The sequence below is a fragment of the Branchiostoma belcheri genome, unplaced genomic scaffold (assembly GCF_001625305.1).
Source record: "Branchiostoma belcheri isolate BF01 breed outbred unplaced genomic scaffold, Haploidv18h27 scaffold50, whole genome shotgun sequence".
NCBI lineage: Eukaryota > Metazoa > Chordata > Leptocardii > Amphioxiformes > Branchiostomatidae > Branchiostoma > Branchiostoma belcheri.
The window spans coordinates 977,811-997,490 of NW_017804132.1; the positions used below are offsets into that span (position 1 = coordinate 977,811).

General features: G+C 38.8%; 2 protein-coding genes across 5 annotated transcripts in view; one reads left to right on the forward strand and one right to left on the reverse strand.

Annotated features, from left to right (window-relative positions):
- The window catches only part of LOC109480271 (transportin-3-like), a 56,341-nt gene that overhangs the window by 3,379 nt on the left and 33,282 nt on the right, over positions 1–19,680 (reverse strand). For all 4 annotated transcript variants that reach the window (XM_019782424.1, XM_019782423.1, XM_019782422.1 and 1 more), the window contains exons 18-25: positions 5,427–5,518; positions 4,839–4,921; positions 4,167–4,242; positions 3,400–3,540; positions 2,606–2,722; positions 2,058–2,149; positions 912–1,068; positions 204–371 (exon numbers count right to left, since the gene is read on the reverse strand). In XM_019782424.1, the coding sequence (XP_019637983.1) occupies positions 204–371; positions 912–1,068; positions 2,058–2,149; positions 2,606–2,722; positions 3,400–3,540; positions 4,167–4,242; positions 4,839–4,921; positions 5,427–5,518 (926 nt within the window). The remainder of the gene's footprint in view (positions 1–203; positions 372–911; positions 1,069–2,057; positions 2,150–2,605; positions 2,723–3,399; positions 3,541–4,166; positions 4,243–4,838; positions 4,922–5,426; positions 5,519–19,680) is intronic.
- On the forward strand, positions 9,471–18,158 carry LOC109480279. Its single transcript, XM_019782446.1, has 14 exons — positions 9,471–9,721; positions 12,085–12,262; positions 12,616–12,783; positions 13,124–13,208; positions 13,478–13,564; positions 13,858–13,947; positions 14,057–14,149; positions 14,446–14,687; positions 14,932–15,198; positions 15,504–15,602; positions 15,995–16,126; positions 16,381–16,459; positions 16,983–17,045; positions 17,347–18,158. The coding sequence occupies exons 2-14, from the start codon at positions 12,092–12,094 to the stop codon at positions 17,901–17,903; spliced, it is 2,133 nt and encodes a 710-aa protein (XP_019638005.1). The 5' UTR covers positions 9,471–9,721; positions 12,085–12,091; the 3' UTR covers positions 17,904–18,158.

Sequence of the window (19,680 nt, forward strand, 5' to 3'; positions counted from 1 at the left end):
CCCATCGGGCTGGATGTCAAGTTTACCCAGTGAGGTGTTTGGAGCAAAATTATTCATCATTTTCCCCATAACGACAATCCAAAGTACATGTATGCTCTTTTCTCAGAAAATCCATTGCAAGTTTCAAACATGATAACTAAAGCATGCAGCGGGCAAGTATATTTTTAAAAACTTGTCCAACCCTGTTTGAACTTCCTACTCACCGCCCTGTTGTAACGCATCAGTTCAAACACCACGTCTGCCACGTCGGGAAGCATGTATGACGGCAGGTAGAACACAGTGGCGGACATGAGGCTCTGGGTGAGCTGTGGACCGCGTACCACCATCAGCTTATCCACCATGTCTCTCCTCACCTGGTAGTCTTCATCACACTGTAACATCAGCATCAAAATCATCAGTCGACCGTATTGGTCAGGGTAACAGCCACCAGATGTTCAATCAAGTCTTTTTTAAAATCAAGTTACAGTAATTTCAAAAAATATATTTTCAATAGATAGTTCGTCAGATCTATAAAAGGATATGTGTCTTATGGTATATGCAAATTTGTGAACAGTTCCAAAAATCTTTTTTTGCACAGCTATTGTTAGGTTCATACAATAGACCAATTCTGGCTGTCAATCAGAGTTAGCAGTTCAACCAATGAGAGAGTGGGTGCTAGATTTTCGGGCCCATTTCTGACCACATGTCACCCTAGTGTCGCAGGCTGGCTTCGATTCAAAATACCAGACAAGTGCAGGTGGTATTTTGAGCCCTGTGAATACCGTGGCCCTATTTCAACAATTTGAGCTCTGTAGCTGGTATATCGAGCCCTGATTTTTATTAAAGCGAGCAGCTCTACAGGATTGGTCTATTGTGTAGAACGAAGGACACATTCAAGATTATGGCGAATCATGAGTTCCTACTCTACTCACATCATTGGCTATCGCGGTGTGCACCAAGTCTCTTAGAAACTTCATGACCGAGGCATTGGCGTCTCTATGGTCCAGTGTCGACGCGGCCATCGCGCATTCCAGGATTGCATCAATCATTTCACTATGGAGAATCACTAGGGGGCATCGCTGAACAAATCTGGGGGGGAGGGGTGGGGATCACCGAGAAATCAGGATCCGTGGATCATTGATGAGGGTTCGACAAGTTCAGAATTATAATTTATATGGATCTTTCCGGGCTGTCCATCATAATTATCTGTTCAGCCAATGATTACATGACAATTAGCGGTTCGACCAATGAGAGAGTGGCTGTATGTCAGTCAAATTTTTTCATTTCTATGTTTTGACCGAGGTAGGTAGGACTATAGGAAAGTTCCATTCACTGACCTGATAAAGCCAGCATTTGGCTATTTATACTGGCCTGAACCAACTTTTTCAGTGTAAAATTTTGATAAATGATAATCAAAGATATTCTGGCCATGTTCCAGTCAAGATATGCTTTTAGAACGCACAAAAATTGACAGAAGACTCATATCTATGCATGAAAAATGATTGATCAGGAAAGAACATGACAGTGTATGCTGACACTTTTGCTGGTCCTGCGCTATTTGAACTTGTCGAACCCTGGGTGAATTTCAACACACAAATTGTGTACACGTGCGCAAAGTTCTGCCCTGGATCCAGTTTTGGGCAAAATTTCTGGTGTATTAGAACGTGTAATTTGTAGAAAATTTATCCAATCATGCCACAATGTGCAGAATATAGAATCTACAGCTGGACAGAACCATGCACAGATGCCACGATGATGCATATGAAATAATCAATACAAATATTGAAGCAGAAAAATCATATCAAACAACATGCTTTGATAATTATGAAGAAAACATTTTTACTATTTCATTAAAAAATATCCGTATTATATACAATTATTGCTGCCACACATGAGTATTTGACAGATGAAATGAAATGAAACACAAGTATCATTATAACCATATTTGGTCTATTCACACCATAATTGTATTATATATATTTGGTGAAATGTTTATCGGGGGAAGGGGCATATATACTATAATATTATCCTGGTATATAGCTACATGTACATGTTACAAGATGCACATTACAACACACCTGGCACATAACCTAAAGAGATCGTCGATTGTATCGGGATGATTTCGCAGCCCTCCTGTTTTCAGCAACTGGAAAGTTGGGCCACAAAATGCCTAGAAAAACAAGCAAGAGAAAACTCAAACACTCAATTGCCAATTGGTCTTGACAATTTTCTGAATACACATGTATATCAATTGTATAAAATGACAAGAAACAGGATATACAGAATGGTAAGTAGAATTCACTTGACAGCATCTCAATGACAGTACTTTATGTTCTTTACTGCTATGAGGGTCTACGACACTTTCAAATTCACAAAACTGTCTTTGATGTAGTTTAAACCTTTATTTACTATGCAGGTCTTTTCTCGTAATTGATAGATCACTGACTTGTCTTGCTTTTACTCATTTTTGTTTTACCTATTTTGTAATTATGTATGTATTTTGTCATAATGTTTGTGTTTTACTCTCGTTTTTATGTTTTTGAGTAGCAGGTGTACATGTCATATTATCAACTGTCCTTCTTGACTAATACTCAATAAATATATGTTGTGAATAAAAAAATGGAACCTTTAACATGTCGAGAAGTCCAGTCCTGCAGCCCTCCTCCATCCCATACTCATCCACCAGTATACTCCCCAGGTACAGGAAACACGAGTGCTGGTGCACCTGGTACACATTCACCATCTGGAAAACAATGCACAGGTGAGAACAATAGGTCAAAACAATAGACAAGTGAGAACAATAGATTGGTGAAAACAATTCAAAAGGGTGACACTATCTAGACACTGTTTATTGCTTATTGGGGGACATCTTTTGTCTTCCCTTTGTTATAGCTTCATTCTTAGGTTGTATCTTTGTTTTTCTTGGAGGCTTGTTGAAGGTTCTCCCCCCAAAAAATCCCTACCCTGATTGAAACAGTGTACGTGTAGGGGGCTAAATCACAGAGTAGCAGGTCCAAATCACAGCGTAGGGGGCCAAAAGCCTAGTGAGAACTAGAGAGGGATGCTTGGGGCATAATTTCAGTGTACAAGTTTCAGTACAAATACTTTTTTGAACCAGGTTGCCCATCAGAATTTTACATGTAGGTTGCCTCACCAATAAGTTACTACTTTCCTTAAATTAAGTAATATTTACATAGTACATAAGCCTTTGACGATATTTCTAACAGCCTTTAGTTAACTGATACTAGTAATAGCCTGAAATTAAAAAGCATCTGCCGGATACAGTGGGTAAGCCAAGTGGGTATGATTTGGGGGGGGGGGGCTTCTTAAAAATTCTGGGCTACCTAGGTTGAAAAATAGGTTGCCCCAAGTAAAACTTGCACGCTGTAGGGGCATGATTTAGTCGGGTTCTGAACCTACCTGTGTGACGAGAGGCTGCAGTAGCCCAGCTGACTGCTTGCCAACACAGCGCACAGCAAACCTGATACACCTGCAGCATCGCTCCACTATCCTGATGTCTGCCTGGTACTTGTTACACGTATCTGACAAAACGGGCCACACCTGTGGGAATAGTTTCATCAGGTTGGTAAGTCACAGAGTAAAGAGACTCTTTCTACACAACCAAATCAAAAGGATGGGAAGAATGTGAAAAAGGAAGAAACAGAGAAACAGGAAAAGATAAGAGAAAGATATTAAATCAAAGGAAAGAAGGAAAAGGAATCAGACATAATTAGATACGAGACAAGACAAGAAAGACAGAATACTATTACATAGTAATGTAAAATAATATAATAATGACAAAATGAAGACAAAACAAAATAATTTTCATCAAATTTCTAGTCAAACTCCATAAAAGCAAAGCAAACATAGTAGTACTTATAGTACTAGTTGCTACTGTAGTATAAGTTGATAAAACAGTAATTGTATGTCTCCTATAATTGCTTCATTTTCTATACACGGTACATTCATGCAATAAGACTTGCAGTATGATTTTGCAAATACAGTAAAGATTATTCTATTTTCTATTTCATATTCATGTATCTATAACTGGGCTTGAGTAAAACACATAAACTTAAGGGTTTTTAAAACACAAATAAAAGATCATATTAAGCTATAAAACGCCATCACAACACAATGCATCTTTTACAAATGTTAAAATCACCCCTCTAAAAAAAAAGTGGACTGACCTCCTGCACAACTTGTTGACAGGGGTGGATCTGCCCATTTTGCACTTCGGGGGCCGTGTGCCTGTATTGGAACAGACTTTTGGATAATGTGACAGTAGAATCACACCAGGGAAAAATGAGAGAGGCAAAAGTTAGTCTTGTTACATGAGGTGGGAAATTAGAAGCACACTACTAAATGCATACTAAATATGATTTTCAAACTCAAAAATTAAAAGACTTGTATATGTAATGAGATACATTACTCAAAAGTTCCATTGTAAAATACATGCTTTTACTAGTTATATTCTATTTGCAACAACATATATCAGAAGAAAAATTAATATATAAGGTTTAACAATAATTTTTACAAAAATATCTTCTTTGATAATTTCTACATATTTTATGCCAGTCATTAATGTTAATAGTTATGGATGAAATAAGCAGCCTCACAACAAAGAAGGATAATTATACATGTACATGATTGTATAAAAAGTTCATAAAATATTTTTAAGCCATAAAATAGTTTATTCAAATTTCTTGAAATAGCTTATTAAATACATTCTTGCATGTGGAATATTTTTGTCTAAGAAAAATCATTTCAGGTTTCAAACACGAGTGATATTCAATCATTTCAAAGTGCAAAAATAGTACAAATAGTAGGCACAAAATAGCATGTTTTGCATAAATGCTTACCTAAATATGGAGGCTAGTCTGTCCAGGAAGATGGTAGGATCTGTTTTTGTGCCTTCCTTTACAGACTCATTCTGGACTATCAGCTGAAATGGGGGAAAAATAGAAGACACTTAAAATTTTTCCTCTGGAACATCAAGTTGAAACTGGACTGTTGAAGACATTTTCCAGCAAACATAGGACATTTTTCTCAAAGTATCACAGATATTCTTAACTAATTCCAACCCTTTTATTGTAGTTAAAAGACACTTTGTATTGGTAAACTCAAGGAGGTTAACCTCCTTGGTAAACTGCAATGCTACAGATAACCAGAAGAGGGTGCTGTTGCAAAGGCAACATCAGATACAAAACATGAAAACAGGGAACAGCAGTTGCCATTCTTTCTGTTTTCTACTAAATAAAAATACATATATTCATATACACATATAATAAGTTTTTTTTGTTCTTTTCTTGACATGCAAAAGACATTGTGTCATACATTTGCTAGTACTACTGCAGTTTAAGCTTATCTGTTGATCCCTAAACACCAAAATATGATGACAAAACACAGCAAATACAGACATGCTTCGTACACAAGACCAGTCTGCTCACCTGTGACAGTCTGTTGGCCTGTATTTGGCACAGAGCTCGCAGTCCAACAGCTAACTGGTCATGGGGCATCTTTGTCAGTATCAAGGATATACCTGTAATGTGCAAGACATTGTTTAATTTCTTGTGTGACTCCAAGAAGTCCAATTGCCATTATATACAATAATGGCATTGTATTGAAACATTGGTAAACTTTTGTCTATCACTTGTCAAAATGTAGAAATGCAAAAAAAAATCAAATATATGATGGGACATGCAGTCACTCTCTCATTGGTTAACCCACTAACTGCCACACTATCATTGGTTGAACTGCTAACTGCCATGCTACAATTGGTTGAACTGCTAACTGCCATGCTACAATTGGTTGAACTGCTAAGGCCTAAGAAAAAAAAACATTGTTTCCAATTAGGATCGGTAGGTAGGGGTTGTCTTTTGTAACATCTATATAGTTACGTGACTGTACATTTGAGCTGGACAGTCTAAGAAAGTAAAACTTGCTTGAGGACACTCTTATTTTCAATATCAATGCAGAAAAACTAATTGTACAACGTTTCTTCACTCAGGTGTCAGATCATGGAGCAAAGAAAAGTTAGGTCTTTTGCTGGGGTTCACCCAAAAAAAGGCTAGGGTTGGCAGTTTTGGCAGGAAACATTTTCTTTCTAAGCCTAATAACACTGGTCACCTTGATTTTGGAAAATCACTGGCCATTTGGAATCTCAAGTAAAAATTAATGTTTTACATTCAAGTTTGACATGAGTGCATAGCTCTTGGTATAAGGAGTAAAGTGATACAAAAATTATTGTTCTGCAGTGTTCATAACTTTAGATATCATTTATAGAAAATGCAAGCAGACCGTCGGGTTTTTTAACATCCCGATGGGGCTAACAGCTACCCCGTCAGGACCAAATGACAGGACCGTCGGTGTAAAGTACATACCCCGTCGGTGTAAAGTACTCACCCCAACGGGGTGACACTGTCATAATCACTAAACCCGACGGGGTAATGTCACCCCGACGGGGTTACAGTTTTGGTCATAGAGGTGCAAAATCCCAAAACAAAGCCAGGAAAGGCGTGAAATGATCAGTCTATACACACCGTCGGAGCCAAGTTTACCCCGACGGGGTGAGCACAAAACCCCGACGGTGTGAGCTCAGACAGTCATCCAATCCAACTGTTATGCAAAATCCACATTATCAGGGCAAATAATTATAAAGGATCCACACTCTTCTGTTAACAATCTTATTGTTATTTGCCCCTTTCAGCCAAGTAAGGGTAAAAAAAGAAAGAAGAGACTAAAAACACTTACTGTAAAAGCTGTACATTAACTTAGTAGTTACACGACACTAGTTCCATAATATATATTATATATAAACTACCAGACTTCAGTATGGCCCTAGTAAATGCAGCCGTAAAGACAGATTAGCTCGTCAAGTACAAGTTACACATTTGAGATCAGACAGTAGGTAAGAAATTGTATTGTTGCACAATGGCATGATGATGTTAGATTTACCAGTAACCCACAATATACAATGTAAGTGCTTACAGCATTGGCTGGCATAGCCAGTTACTAAGTATAACATTACTGGTTTATCTGACTGCATCTTAAAAGTGCAAGTAGACCCCACATTTACAAGCCATATTTCAGACACAGAACTGTCAAAAAATGAAAGCTAATTCAGCTGTGAGATCATATATATTTCAAGTTTCAAGTACTGTACTAGCTACAGGTAGACACTTCAATACAGGGCATGACTAGTATATAGTAAGGTCCTTAGATAAAACTTTGACAGGGTTGATTTAAGAGTTGGAATCTGAAGACGGACATGGATCTTACAACCAGTGAAAGTTACAGATAGAATTTTCTTGATGTAACCGTTTGTATAAAGCAGCAGTCTCATTCTGCAAGATTTAATAATGTTGCACTGTAGGGGAATATATTTGTCAATGAATGTTTTGAGCAGTATGCAAGTCTGCTCTTGCCTTTGTTCTGAAGGATAGACAAGCATTTTTATAATAATGGATTTATGGGGTCAATTATCTACTACTACTCAAACTGCTGGGAAGGTTACAGTGGGAGGGCCTCCTTATTCAGTTATTGCTCGACTTAGGCCGACTTTAGACTGACGACGACATACGATCGCAAGACAATCATTGTGGGCGACGGCTGGCTTTAGACACATGACCAGAAAATGTGACGGACACCCGCAGCGCAGGATGGCACGCCGCGCGCCAATTCAAAATGGTGAGAGAACCCCTTTTTCGGCATGCTGCAGCAGATTGTTTTCATTCTGCTTTTAACTCGTTGTCCTGTTGATGAGACGCCGAGTTTGAGAAGGGGTATATGGCACATGTACTGAGCAGCGACGTTCGGTGCTGCCGTCGGCCTGGCTACATTGGCCGGGAAATGTGGATCGGCGGATCGGTTCGTACTGGAGAAGTAGCGATTGATGACAGGGGATTGTACCGTAGACATGTATGACGATATAAAGTCTTTGGTTTGAAGACATTTAATAATACAAGCAATGTGCTTGGACATGAAATAACGCTTGCAGGCTTATTTGCATAAGGCCAATGACCTCCCACTTTCTTCGCCGGCGACGGTTCACTTTAGACGGTCGAAAATCCTCCTCGGACCCCCCGCTGAAGGATCGCACGATAGGGTCCGAGGTGGTAGTGACGACGATTCCAGGATTACCGTCGTGCGACTATTTTGATCGTCTTTAGACGGTGGTAAAATACCGTCGCCGGCAACATCTTGACGATAAACATTCGTACGACTATCAAACCGTCGTCAGTCTAAAGTGCCCCTTATACCCTGGGTAAGATACTGAATCAGATGTAATTGTAACAACTCAGATGTAAGATCACCCGGGTGCTATGACCAAAATACACTGGCGACGGTATTCATATATTTGTGAGAATAGTTACGTACTAGTTCTTCTTCTTTAATCCTCAGACTTGCCATGAGTTTTCTAACAATTCCTGCCACAAAAACATGTTAGTGTGCTGTTATGCTATCTTCATTACAACTCGACATATAAATAGCTTTTGAAGTCTGAATGTTTCCAGCAGCTGAAAACAGTCATTCGCAAAATGCTTTAGCTGGTTAAAAATGGGAGCAATATAAGACAATTGTCACAATAATAAGGGAGCTTTTCTCTAAATTATCCTTTGTCTGCAGCAAGCAACCTCCTTGGCACAAGGAGTAATCTCCAAGCAGATCTTTCTGAGGCTGCAAACATATCAAGTAGCAAATTGGCCAGACAGTATCCATTGGCCAACATTTGACCATATGATCTGCTTGGAGACTAGCAAGGATGTCCCTTGTTGAGCTTGTTATAATCATGGAATGTTATAAAGTCTGTCTGTCATGAAAAATACACAACACAAGCGATACAAATTTAGGACTCACTATATTCTTAACAGATATTACTGTTTAGAGGCATCATGCTCATAGCATGTGGTAAAACTAGGCAGTTAGATCATAAATTTAATGATTTTACTAAGTGCAAAGTATTTCTATGGTCTAACAATATCTACGGCTAAAAAAAACATGTGACTGAGTGTGTATTTTGTCCCATTGTCATGCCTAATGGCAGACAAGTTAATTGGCTGCATTGTTTAACTCTTGAAATTTTCATAGCCACTTTGTAGAAACACAAATCATCAAACAGCTGCTTTAAAACCTTGTTGTTAATGCCCTACTAAATAGCCTACTTGGTTCATGAGTCCTACGCTAAGATTTAAATTCCAAGCAAGAAGAAATACTTAAAGAAATACTTGATTTTTTTGTTTACACATCAAAACATATATTACATGTACTTGAATCTCTGTAAAATCTGGGAGACACTTTGGGCTGGAAACATCTAGGGGCGGGGGTGACATTTGAGAAATAATTGAATTTCCCAGTCACCAACTCTGTGTTCTATAGGTTCTGGAGTATTTTCAACATTATTACAACATTATTGCATAAAATCATCACATTGACACATTTCTTAGTTGTTGATATGAACCGTTTAAAATTTCTACTAGTCTGGAATATAACTTGGAAAAAATGGGATATCCCACATTGTTCAATGCAATTCACACCTGTCCTGTCTTTTTCTTTCTTTTATGCTGGAATTTGAGCCATGACAGTCAGTTTTTCCAGAGCGCAGTGAAAGGAGCAGTAGATTTTTGTATGTAAAACTTTCCCTCAATAGCAGCCGTGGATACTTCCCTGAGTGACAAGTTAGCAATTTTCCTCAAGAGAGAGGGACTACCACCGACAAGTGGGGGAGTGTGTTGACCAGCTGCTGGTAAGTTGCATTTACTTCTTTGTTTTTATAAAAAGATTTGACAATGTTTCTACTAGAGCACAGTAACTTGTTTCTAATTCTATCTAACATTTTCCTCCTCCTGCGGGTTATAAGTAACTCACAGTTAAGACTGGCTCATACACAGTACACTACAGTTTAGACTGATCATAAACTACTACTGGATCATGTAGTGCAAAATTGTGTTAGCAGAGGAGCTACCGGTAATTTTCTAGATTGTGTAACTTCTACAAATTTGCCTGAGTGCTCCAAAGTAAATTTAGCAGCCAGCCCTATCATAGCTCACTTTTTAAAAAATATTTCTTCAGTGTATGATCAGAGATGTCAATGTCCTTGCATGGAGACGTAAAAGATCAAGTAAAGAACTTCAAGCTAAATTTAGTACTAGTATTTGAAAAAGCCAATTGTATGTATTTTCTCAGATTTCTGTTTTGTTTTTTTAAGACTAAGCGCATGCCAAAAACATTTCTTTGTGCTGTAATGCTGCCGGAAACATTCCTGTGTGTTGTTATGCTAAAGAGCCTTACAGATATGCAAATTATAAAACAAAGCTATGAACCAATAATAATGAATGGAACCTTAGTGGAACATGATATGTACAGGGTACTTGACCTAACTCATTCAAGTTTAACTGCATGCTCCAAATTTGCAGTTACTGCACAGAACATTGATTTTGAACCTCTAACATCAGACCAGCACCTAAACAAACAACAGTAAATCAGCACAAATTTTTCCCAGTTCCAAAGCCAGTCTCACTTCTTCCATTTAGATTACATGCCAATTTTCACACAAAAAAATTCTCGCCAATGGATGCTTTTGTTTTTGTAGCCAAGTTCCTACGTCCACCTGTTCTAAGTTCTGTGTTCTGTATACAGATTCTGCATGTATTTATTACTATTAGGCTACACAAGGTTAATCTGTTGGTGTATTCTCTGATTTTTACTCCGTGAAGGAGGTCTGGACCTCCAGACAGAGTGTTGTGAGTAGCCGTTTGTTCGCAGTTAAAACACTGGGTTCTCTTTGCGTAATTGACATGCAATTTTATACGCCGTCTGCGGGCATGGCCGTGATGATGCACAAATGTGTATTTTTCCCGTTGCTGCTTTCGCGGTCAAAGTAATATTTCAAATGCACCCCTACAATTGTGAGGCAAATTGGAATGGTCCAGGAAAACCCATTGTTTTGAATAGCGGGGTGGGAGTCCAAACTTCACGCAGGTATGGTGAGGGCCCGATAAGTGGTTCCAGATGTTTTTCCCCGTGCTTATTAAGAGATGCTAAGGTTTTTGGAAGATGTTCGCAGCCAAAACGCACTGTTCTGTACGTCGCATTTCTGTGTAATTTCGCATGTTGTGTGTGGCATTATGTCCGTGATGATGCACATCTTTTTATTTTCACTGTAGCAGTTTTGATATTGAAGTAAATGCATATTTTAGAAACATCCCAGTAGTACTTTTACAATCCTGTGCAATAGGCTGTAGGTTTAGGCAGTTGTCTGGTAGCAGAGGTTCTCTAAGCAGATATTAGGTGACTGTTGTGCATAATGGTGGCGAGTATCTTTTCGGATTGTGGTTTGCACCTACTGTGATACCTTGTCATGTATTGTTATGAAAGCAGACTTTGTTCATCTATTTGGATTGTTGTGTTGTTCATTTCATGTAGCCTGTGTTTAGACTTAGTCTGCAACTGTTTCCCTAAGGGGCGGCAAACCTCTGGGCAGGTGGCCACAAGGAGCGCGATTTTTTTAGTCAGGCTAAGGCTAGATTATTAGACCAGGGATTTAGCCAATTTTACTATACGTTGTTACCAGTTGTTAAGTGATTACACACTGTTTACATACGCTATTACTGTTCTCAATCTGCAAAATATAAAACTTCACGGAGAATTATCGCCTAAGGACACTTGTTTTTTTTTTACAAAAACAATGAAGCCTTAAAATCCTATGATAGCCCCAAATGCTATGGTTGGAGCCAGAAATCCAGGCTGGTGTACAATGTATTCAAACTATTTTGAAATTTTCATTGCATTCAGATAAACAGAGAAAAACTGTATAAACTTATTTAACTAGGATGACAAGGACTTTGCCAATTGAAAATATTAAGTTTTTACTAGCATTTTGGGGTAGATTTAGTCTGGGTTCCATCCTGGGTAGTTTACATCCGCTCCCACAGTCTGTGACTACCACCAACCGACTGTGGGAGCAGACGTAAATTAAACCAGGATGGTACCCAGGCAAGAGTAGATTCAGAAACTGAATATTTTTTGTACCAGTATTTGCATGATTGTTTAAATGAACAATCAAAGCTCTTTTTTATTCTAATTGATGCATCACTGTTAATTTTTCAGAACAAAAATGACACATAGGTCTGAAGGTGGCAAGTGGTGCCTGCTAGACAATGGACCAGATGGGGTTGACATGAAGTGGATATCCAGCACTGGGTCTATCAAATGGGTCAGTGATCAGATGGGCGGACACATTTCTGATCTTTATGTGCCGCAGGATGGGGACTCAACCTCTGTCATGGTGAGAGAATGTTAACTTTGTAGACCTCCATTGATATAATGTATAATATAAAATGTTTTTAAATACACCGTGTAATACATCAGATAATAAGCTAACATGACAAAGTATGCATGTGCCATATCATTATATGATGAAGGAATACCAAGAGATGTGCAGCCCCCCCCCCCAAATAATGTATATTACGCATGTATAATACTAATGAGAGCAGCTACCCCCATGCATGGTCTTTTGTTGTCAGAAAGACATACAATTAGGCACTGTGATTGTTTTGAGATACTAAAATCAGAATTTTGCTTGACTGTACATGTATTTGAAAGTAAAATCAAAGGCTAAGTTTGTGTTCTGTCTTTTAGGTATCAGTTCGAAATCAAAAGGCACTCAAGATGCCTTTAGCAACGTTCCGTGGTGCAGAAGACTGTGGTGAGGGAGAAAACTGCTTTTCTGAGCTCAACAGCAACATGTCACAAGTTGACTTCATCAAAATGTTCAGAGTCATCAAAGATGCAGTGTTTGGAGAATGGGTATGCATACATTACATACGTGCATGAATTTTTCATTTTGATTGAATTATGATAATTATGATAGCTAGAGTGTTGGTGGGGTATTTTATGAAGGGGGGCAATAGTCAGAAGGGAATGCATTACAATTATATAGCAAAACAAACAATGACAGTGGAAATGCTGAATGCATGCAAATGACAATATCTCAGTACATATCAGAAATTTAATGATTATGCAATTTCCTTTTACTTACCCCAGTATTTGTGGCTTCTACTGAAAGTCTCCTTGAATTATGTTGGAGGTCTAATGATGTACAGTATTGAATGGTTTAGATTGCTTTATAATGATTTATATTCCACAGAAAACTAAACTACAGTCTGATGACACCAGAATGCCACTTCAAGAAGTGAGCAGCAACCAAAAATGCAAGCCATCTCCACGGCCAGGTAAGATTTTGTACATGTATTAATGAATGGACTTAATTTGTTATGGTTAACTATTTAAAGTTTATGCCCTGCATACCAGAGAAAGTATTTAGATTTCAAATTTTGTTTCCTTCATTACCACTTGGCTGTATGTTTTTGACAAGCCATGCAACTTCAAAAGAAATACAATAATTAACCGTATCACAAATACCAATTTTGATGAAACTGATAACAATGATTATACAATATCAAACACACTAACTTTCTCTCAATTGTTTTTATCATTTTAGAGAATACCTTAGGTGCTGTTCTACTCGGTTCTCCAGTTAAACTCTTTCAGTCTGTGGCAGGTACAAGCAGGGCTTCAAGGAGTCCAGGTAATATATTCTTTTTTTAACAATTTTGCATGCACATCTGCTAGAATATGCCATCTAAATATATGGAAGGTAGCCTAGTGGTATCTCAGTAAGGAAACAAGATATCATGAGATTTCAGACTGTTTGGCGTATTAGTGAATGTTCAGGAAATATAACACCACAGTTGAATTCCTACTTATGTCTGTTGACCTGTCAAGTGGCCTGCCATTCTCCCATAATGTGTCCTGACAAACCCCATTGAACCAGTGCCACCTGAAACAGTGATATTGACAGCAATGTTGTTTCTGTTGCAGTAAAATCTCCTAAGAAGGTCACCAGGAACATAAGACAGAAACGTGAAACACAAAGGAGAATCAACATCACGACTATTGGTGGCACCCCAGGTAACCAGTTGAATTTCATAAAGTTTTTAAGTTATCAACAGAAATACTTGATGTAGAGATGTTACAATCAATCCTAAAACCTAATTTGTAAAAAATCTCTCTATTGCAGCTAAGGCTCCCACTGAGATGGAAGAAGAGGAGGAAGACATATTGGTAAACCTCCCAGCAAAGAGACAGCAGATGTCTGTTCAGAAAAGCCCAGGTACTACTTACCAAACTTTTAACCAATGAACTTTCAAATATTTATAAAAGTCTTCATTTGTTAAGAACGTAATCTAGAACAACATGACGATATATTGTCACTTAGCAAAAAAAAAAAAACTTCCTTGGATTATTTTGAAATTCAAAAACACCCATGGCTAGTTCCTCCCATGCCTAGTCTCCCATGCGCATCAGGCAGTACAGTGTTGGGTGTGCTTCTGCTAGGCTAAGCCCTTATTCAAGATTATTGGAACCAACAACTGAAAACTAATTCATCACAATATCTGTCCATTACAGGGAAGTCTGCCAAAGAGATGGAAGAGGAAGAAACGGTACCAGTGAATCCAGCAAAGCGGCAGCGGCTGTCTACACCAAAAAATGCCAAGAAGAGGGATTTCCAAGATGGTGTCATCGCCATGCGCAAAGCCCTCATAGCCGATATAAAGGATGCATATGAGGAGCTGGGTGACAATGAGTGCCTGCCTGCACCGTCAGCCACAGTGAGGGCCCAATGGACAAGCATACTCCAATACAATCAGGTGACCATCCATGATATCATCTTAATGTTTGTATTTTTAATTACATAATTTACAATATTAGCCCATCTAGATGTAAGGTTTCTGAGATATGGAATTAGATTGGAATGAAACTGCAAGTCTGGAATTAGTTAGGAGGCTGTTATAGGTCCTGGGATGATTGTGCTTGGTGGTATCTGATTGTGAATAGAAATTAACTACGTTAAGCCTTTAACTTAAATTACATGTACATACTTTCCTTTTTCAGTACCGTCAGGTATGCAACAACGCGAAAGAGTACAGGCTTGTGGCACGACTGAGCAAGCGATGCTGGGCAAAAGTCCTGCACATCTTCAAGCTGTGTCAGGCAAATGAAATTGTGACTAAGGGGAGGAGGGCCTCAATGGTTTTGTTCAGTCCCTTGAAGGGACTGTCAGAGCCTGATATGTATGCTGTACTGTCAACGTATGCAGAGTCTGCTTGTGGGGCCAAGCTGGACGTGAAGACACTTATTAACAGTGTAAATCAAGACAAGGTGAGCTTTCCTAATGTCAACTAGTAGTACTATAGGCATCTTAAATCTTTTAACACAGAAATTTCCATGACTGTACAAAATGTTCTCGACCCTTTTAACTTGACTCTTAGGAATTTCATTCAACAAAACATACTGTTTTATGTAGATAAAATGACAACAGGGTGAAAACATTATTATATGTATTTATGAATTGGTGAATTTTTAAATAGAAGTATCAGTTATTTATCAGGTATTTGTATGACTACACTGTCAACGTGCTTTTGCCTGTTCCTGTTAAAGCCAAAATTCATTAATTTGCTTCACAGGAAAAGGATAAACTCCCCACAACAAGGGAAATGGTGGATGAATATAGGAAGATGAAGAGCCAGCTGAAAGCCCTAAAGGAGCAAGGGATCACTCTGGAGGTATGTAGCATGAACTGTCTAATAATTCAATAATTATCATTCCCTTGACTGTTATGTGTGGACTGACTGTTATTTGTAGGTGGAAAGCATGTGTATTCTGTAACCTTAAGGTTTTAAAGCCTCCTCACCTTTTTCTAGTTTGTTTTAAAAGTCATCTAAAAACATATCAAGCCTTTGCTGTATTTATCTAATTTACATGAACTGATATTAGGTACAGGCCCTGGAATAGCTTGGGCCAAAATACATAATATACCTGGTACATCAAAGACACACTGATTGAAAAGACATGTGACTCAACAATGTTGTGTAAGCAACCCATGTGACTTTGTTCCGTGTTATACACTTTGTTATGACATCCCATAACCTTGATCAATGATTACTGTGTTCCACAGGAAGCAGCACAGCAGAGAGAGACAATAAGGGAACTGGAGGCAGAATTAACTCAGCTCCGGATGTTTGCTGTTGATGTTGCACAAACTGCAAATTCCAACGAGGAGGCTGATGTAAAGATTTATTACATCAAGGTACGTGTCTTTTGTCATATTTTCACAATGTGAAGTGAATTAACTCTTTTGTGATACAATAGGACATAGCAATCTTTAAGATACATCCCCTTGCTGTGTATTATCAGTAAAATATCTTTCACAAACTGCCCACTGGACGACATAAGTCATAAAGCATAAACTGGGCAGCCATTTATTGTAAAAAAGAATGTTCTACTTGCCATGCTATCCTGTGAACCAGTTCTAAAAGTCATAAATTATGTAAATCTTTTCAGAGGATGCTAGAGATTGATTCATTTCTGGATCCCACAACTGGAGGATTCGCCATGGAGCTCTCGCTGTCAAAAGTTGAAGGTAAATGACTGCCGTGCATTTTGTATCTGAATAGATAATCTTTCTTCACTCAGTTCTGCACTGTTCTAAGAATGGTGATCATAATAAGAGAATACAAAAACTGGCCTTAAGTTAAAGTTTATGTTCATATCATTATATGTAAAATGTATCTCCAATCTTAGAAGTGTGTAGGTTGAAATGTTCATCAAGATGTAAGCAAGAGGGCTACTTTGAAGATAGACAGAAGAGAAAAAATACAAAATGCCATGTGAGTGAAACAATTTCCAATGTGACATTAATCAATCTTCAGAAACTAGTAATTCACCTCCAGCAGTACAGTGCTGGTGCATATTTTTGCTCATTTTGCAGCTGCTTTGTACGTTTTTTCTTTTTTTTACAAAAGTTTTAAAAAATTTATGAAAGTTTGTACGATTCACCTTTGTAATCAAATCAACATGGCCTTATTGTAAAATGTTTGCTTAATCTCTCACAAGATCCATTATGTACAGTCATTTCAAAGTATTCTAACCACTTTCTAATGTAGGTCACCCGAGTCTACATATAACAGATGAGTTCAGTCCGGGATTTTCCAGCACAATGCTCAATGGTTGGTGTTATTTTGCCATTTGTCAAGTTATCAACTACAGTAACTATTGACAGGCTCATGAGCAAAGCCAACAGACCCTTTTCTTATGTCAGATTAAGATGACTCAATGTGGAAACACTTTTTATAAAAGCTGTGTGTATCTTTATCTTTTTGGTTATACATGTATGAGGGATGTAAATTACATTGTAATAGGATTGTTGAACTGGTTTCTAAAAACTGTTACTTAACAAGAGTCAACCACTCAGTGCATGAAGTAAAGCTGAACATGAGACCTGAGAATTTTTTGAATCATTTTTCACAGGTGAACTTGATGCCTATCAGGCATTTCAAGACACAGACGACCGGGACAGCCTGATGACGGAAACTCACTCCGAAAAGGCCGGCGAAGGAGATCGCGACACCGCTGCTGACAGCCAGATGACGGAAACTCACTCCGAAAAGCCCGGCGAAGGAGATCGCGACACCGCTGCTGACAGCCTGATGACGGAAACTCACTCCGAAAAGGCCGGCGAAGGAGATCGCGACACCGCAACTGACAGCCTGATGACGGAAATGGATTTGGACAAGGATAGATGGGTAGCCGTTGCACTAGAAGTGCCAGAGGGGTGGCATATTGCCAAGCTAGAGGGTACTGAAGGCAATAAGGCCTGTGTTAGCTTTCTACAGACAGGGATACCTCTTGTGTATAAATGGCCATCACTAACGGATAAACTCATAGTAAATATCAAATGCATCATAGATAAGGATGTGGAGATGACTCCATCTGGAACTGGAACCAGACAGTATTGGCGTATGTCTATTGCCACAGCTCATCGACTAAACATGCTGTTCGATGAATTCAAGGTTAACTACTGGTGAATTTAACATGAACTTTGTTTGATTGACTGTTGTGTGTATTATGCTTTTTTATGCTATGCTTAAGTAGGTGTGTATCATGCTGTTGGACAAAGTGAGAAGTGGTGATAGGGTATGTGCCAGTTGGCACATTTTCATGTTACATTTATTACCATTAGTGATTCTTTGTATTTCTGGTTGCACTGGTGAACTGGTGCCAGAAGATTTTTATGTTGCACGGTGTGAAATAAAAGGAAAAGAGTGTACATTTGGTACAAATGCGTTCATAGAGTACATTTATTGAAAATCAATTTGCTAAATATGATAAGAAAATATTGTATTTTTGCGTCAATTTAACTAGAGCAGCCCATGGTCTGGCTAAAAGTCTATCAGTCTTGGCAAGGAGGATAAGTCAGGTAGTTGAAACATTGGTCTCACCAATATTCAAAAACATTTTTATTTGCAGTGGTATCCAGTCCAGCAGCCATTTCAATAGATATTCTACTGTTGTCTGCAAGCTTTTCCAATATTTCTACAAAACACTTTTTTGCACTTAGTCTATTGGTCTAGATCAGGGAGGTTGATGTCACTGAGTATTTTACTCTGAAAACTTGTGTCACTGCATCATTTGCCTGCTTTAGAGTGGTAGATTTGAATGCGTCTACTCATGTGACATCTATTTATGAAATTAAAAAGCTCAAACTTGAGTACTAGAAACTTGTAACTTTAAACAAGTCTTGAACTGATTGTGTTTGATACTACCCTCCTCGCTTGACACGAGAAGTATACAGAATCACAATTTTACCATCAAACAAAAGCTGAAATATCACAAAATTAAGTTATTATTTTCATTTAATTGAATTCATCACCGAGTTATGAAGACAGCAAAACTACAAAAGCATGCAAAGATAGGACTGTCTAGCATACCACATTCATGAAGATATATTCACAAAAATATCTCACACCGTTTGTCTCTTGAATGGGGAGAATGAAGGGTTCTTGAACAGCATGAGTGCATTTCTTATCCAAATATCTTACATGAATGTTTCCAAAATCCATATATCAAAATCTGACCACTCTCTTACAACTAGGGATGGAGTGCCATGGACTTCAAATGCGTAAAAAAGCATTTGGTGTAAGGGCATCCCCCGTTAATGCTTAATTTTTGCCAGTGGTTCTTCCTCTCCCATGTCACTTCCCAGTACCAGCTGTCATTCTCCCTCTTCCACGGCCTTTCCCAGGAGCAGGTGTCGTTCTGCCACGTCCCTTCCCACTCCCAGCAGCAGCTGTTCCTCTCCCTCTTCCCTTCCCAGCAGCAGCTGTTCCTCTCCCTCTTCCCTTCCCAGCAGCAGCTGTTCCTCTCCCTCTTCCCTTCCCAGCAGCAGCTGTTCCTCTCCCTCTTCCCTTCCCAGCAGCAGCTGTGGTTCCTGGGGCTTCAGACTGGGTGCCGTCTTTCTGTTTCTTCTTGGCAGCACTTCTCTCCAGTGCCATCTTCCTCTTTAAGTAGGATGCTTTGGAGCCAATGAAGACCTGTGCAAACAATAACACCGCAAACCATAAATCAGTGCACAGATTTCATTGAAATTTGATTATAATTTACAGCCAAACCTGCCCAAAGCAGCCACCCAGGGGACCAAAGAAAAGCGGTCACCTTGGACAGGTGGTCTCCTTGAAGAGGGTGGCCTCACAACATGACTGAGACATAAAAATGGCGTCCGAGTCAAGATTTCTACTGGTCATATATTGGTCACATGTGGGGGGGGGGGGTCTAAGAAAAAGCGGTCATGGCCAGGTGCACAGC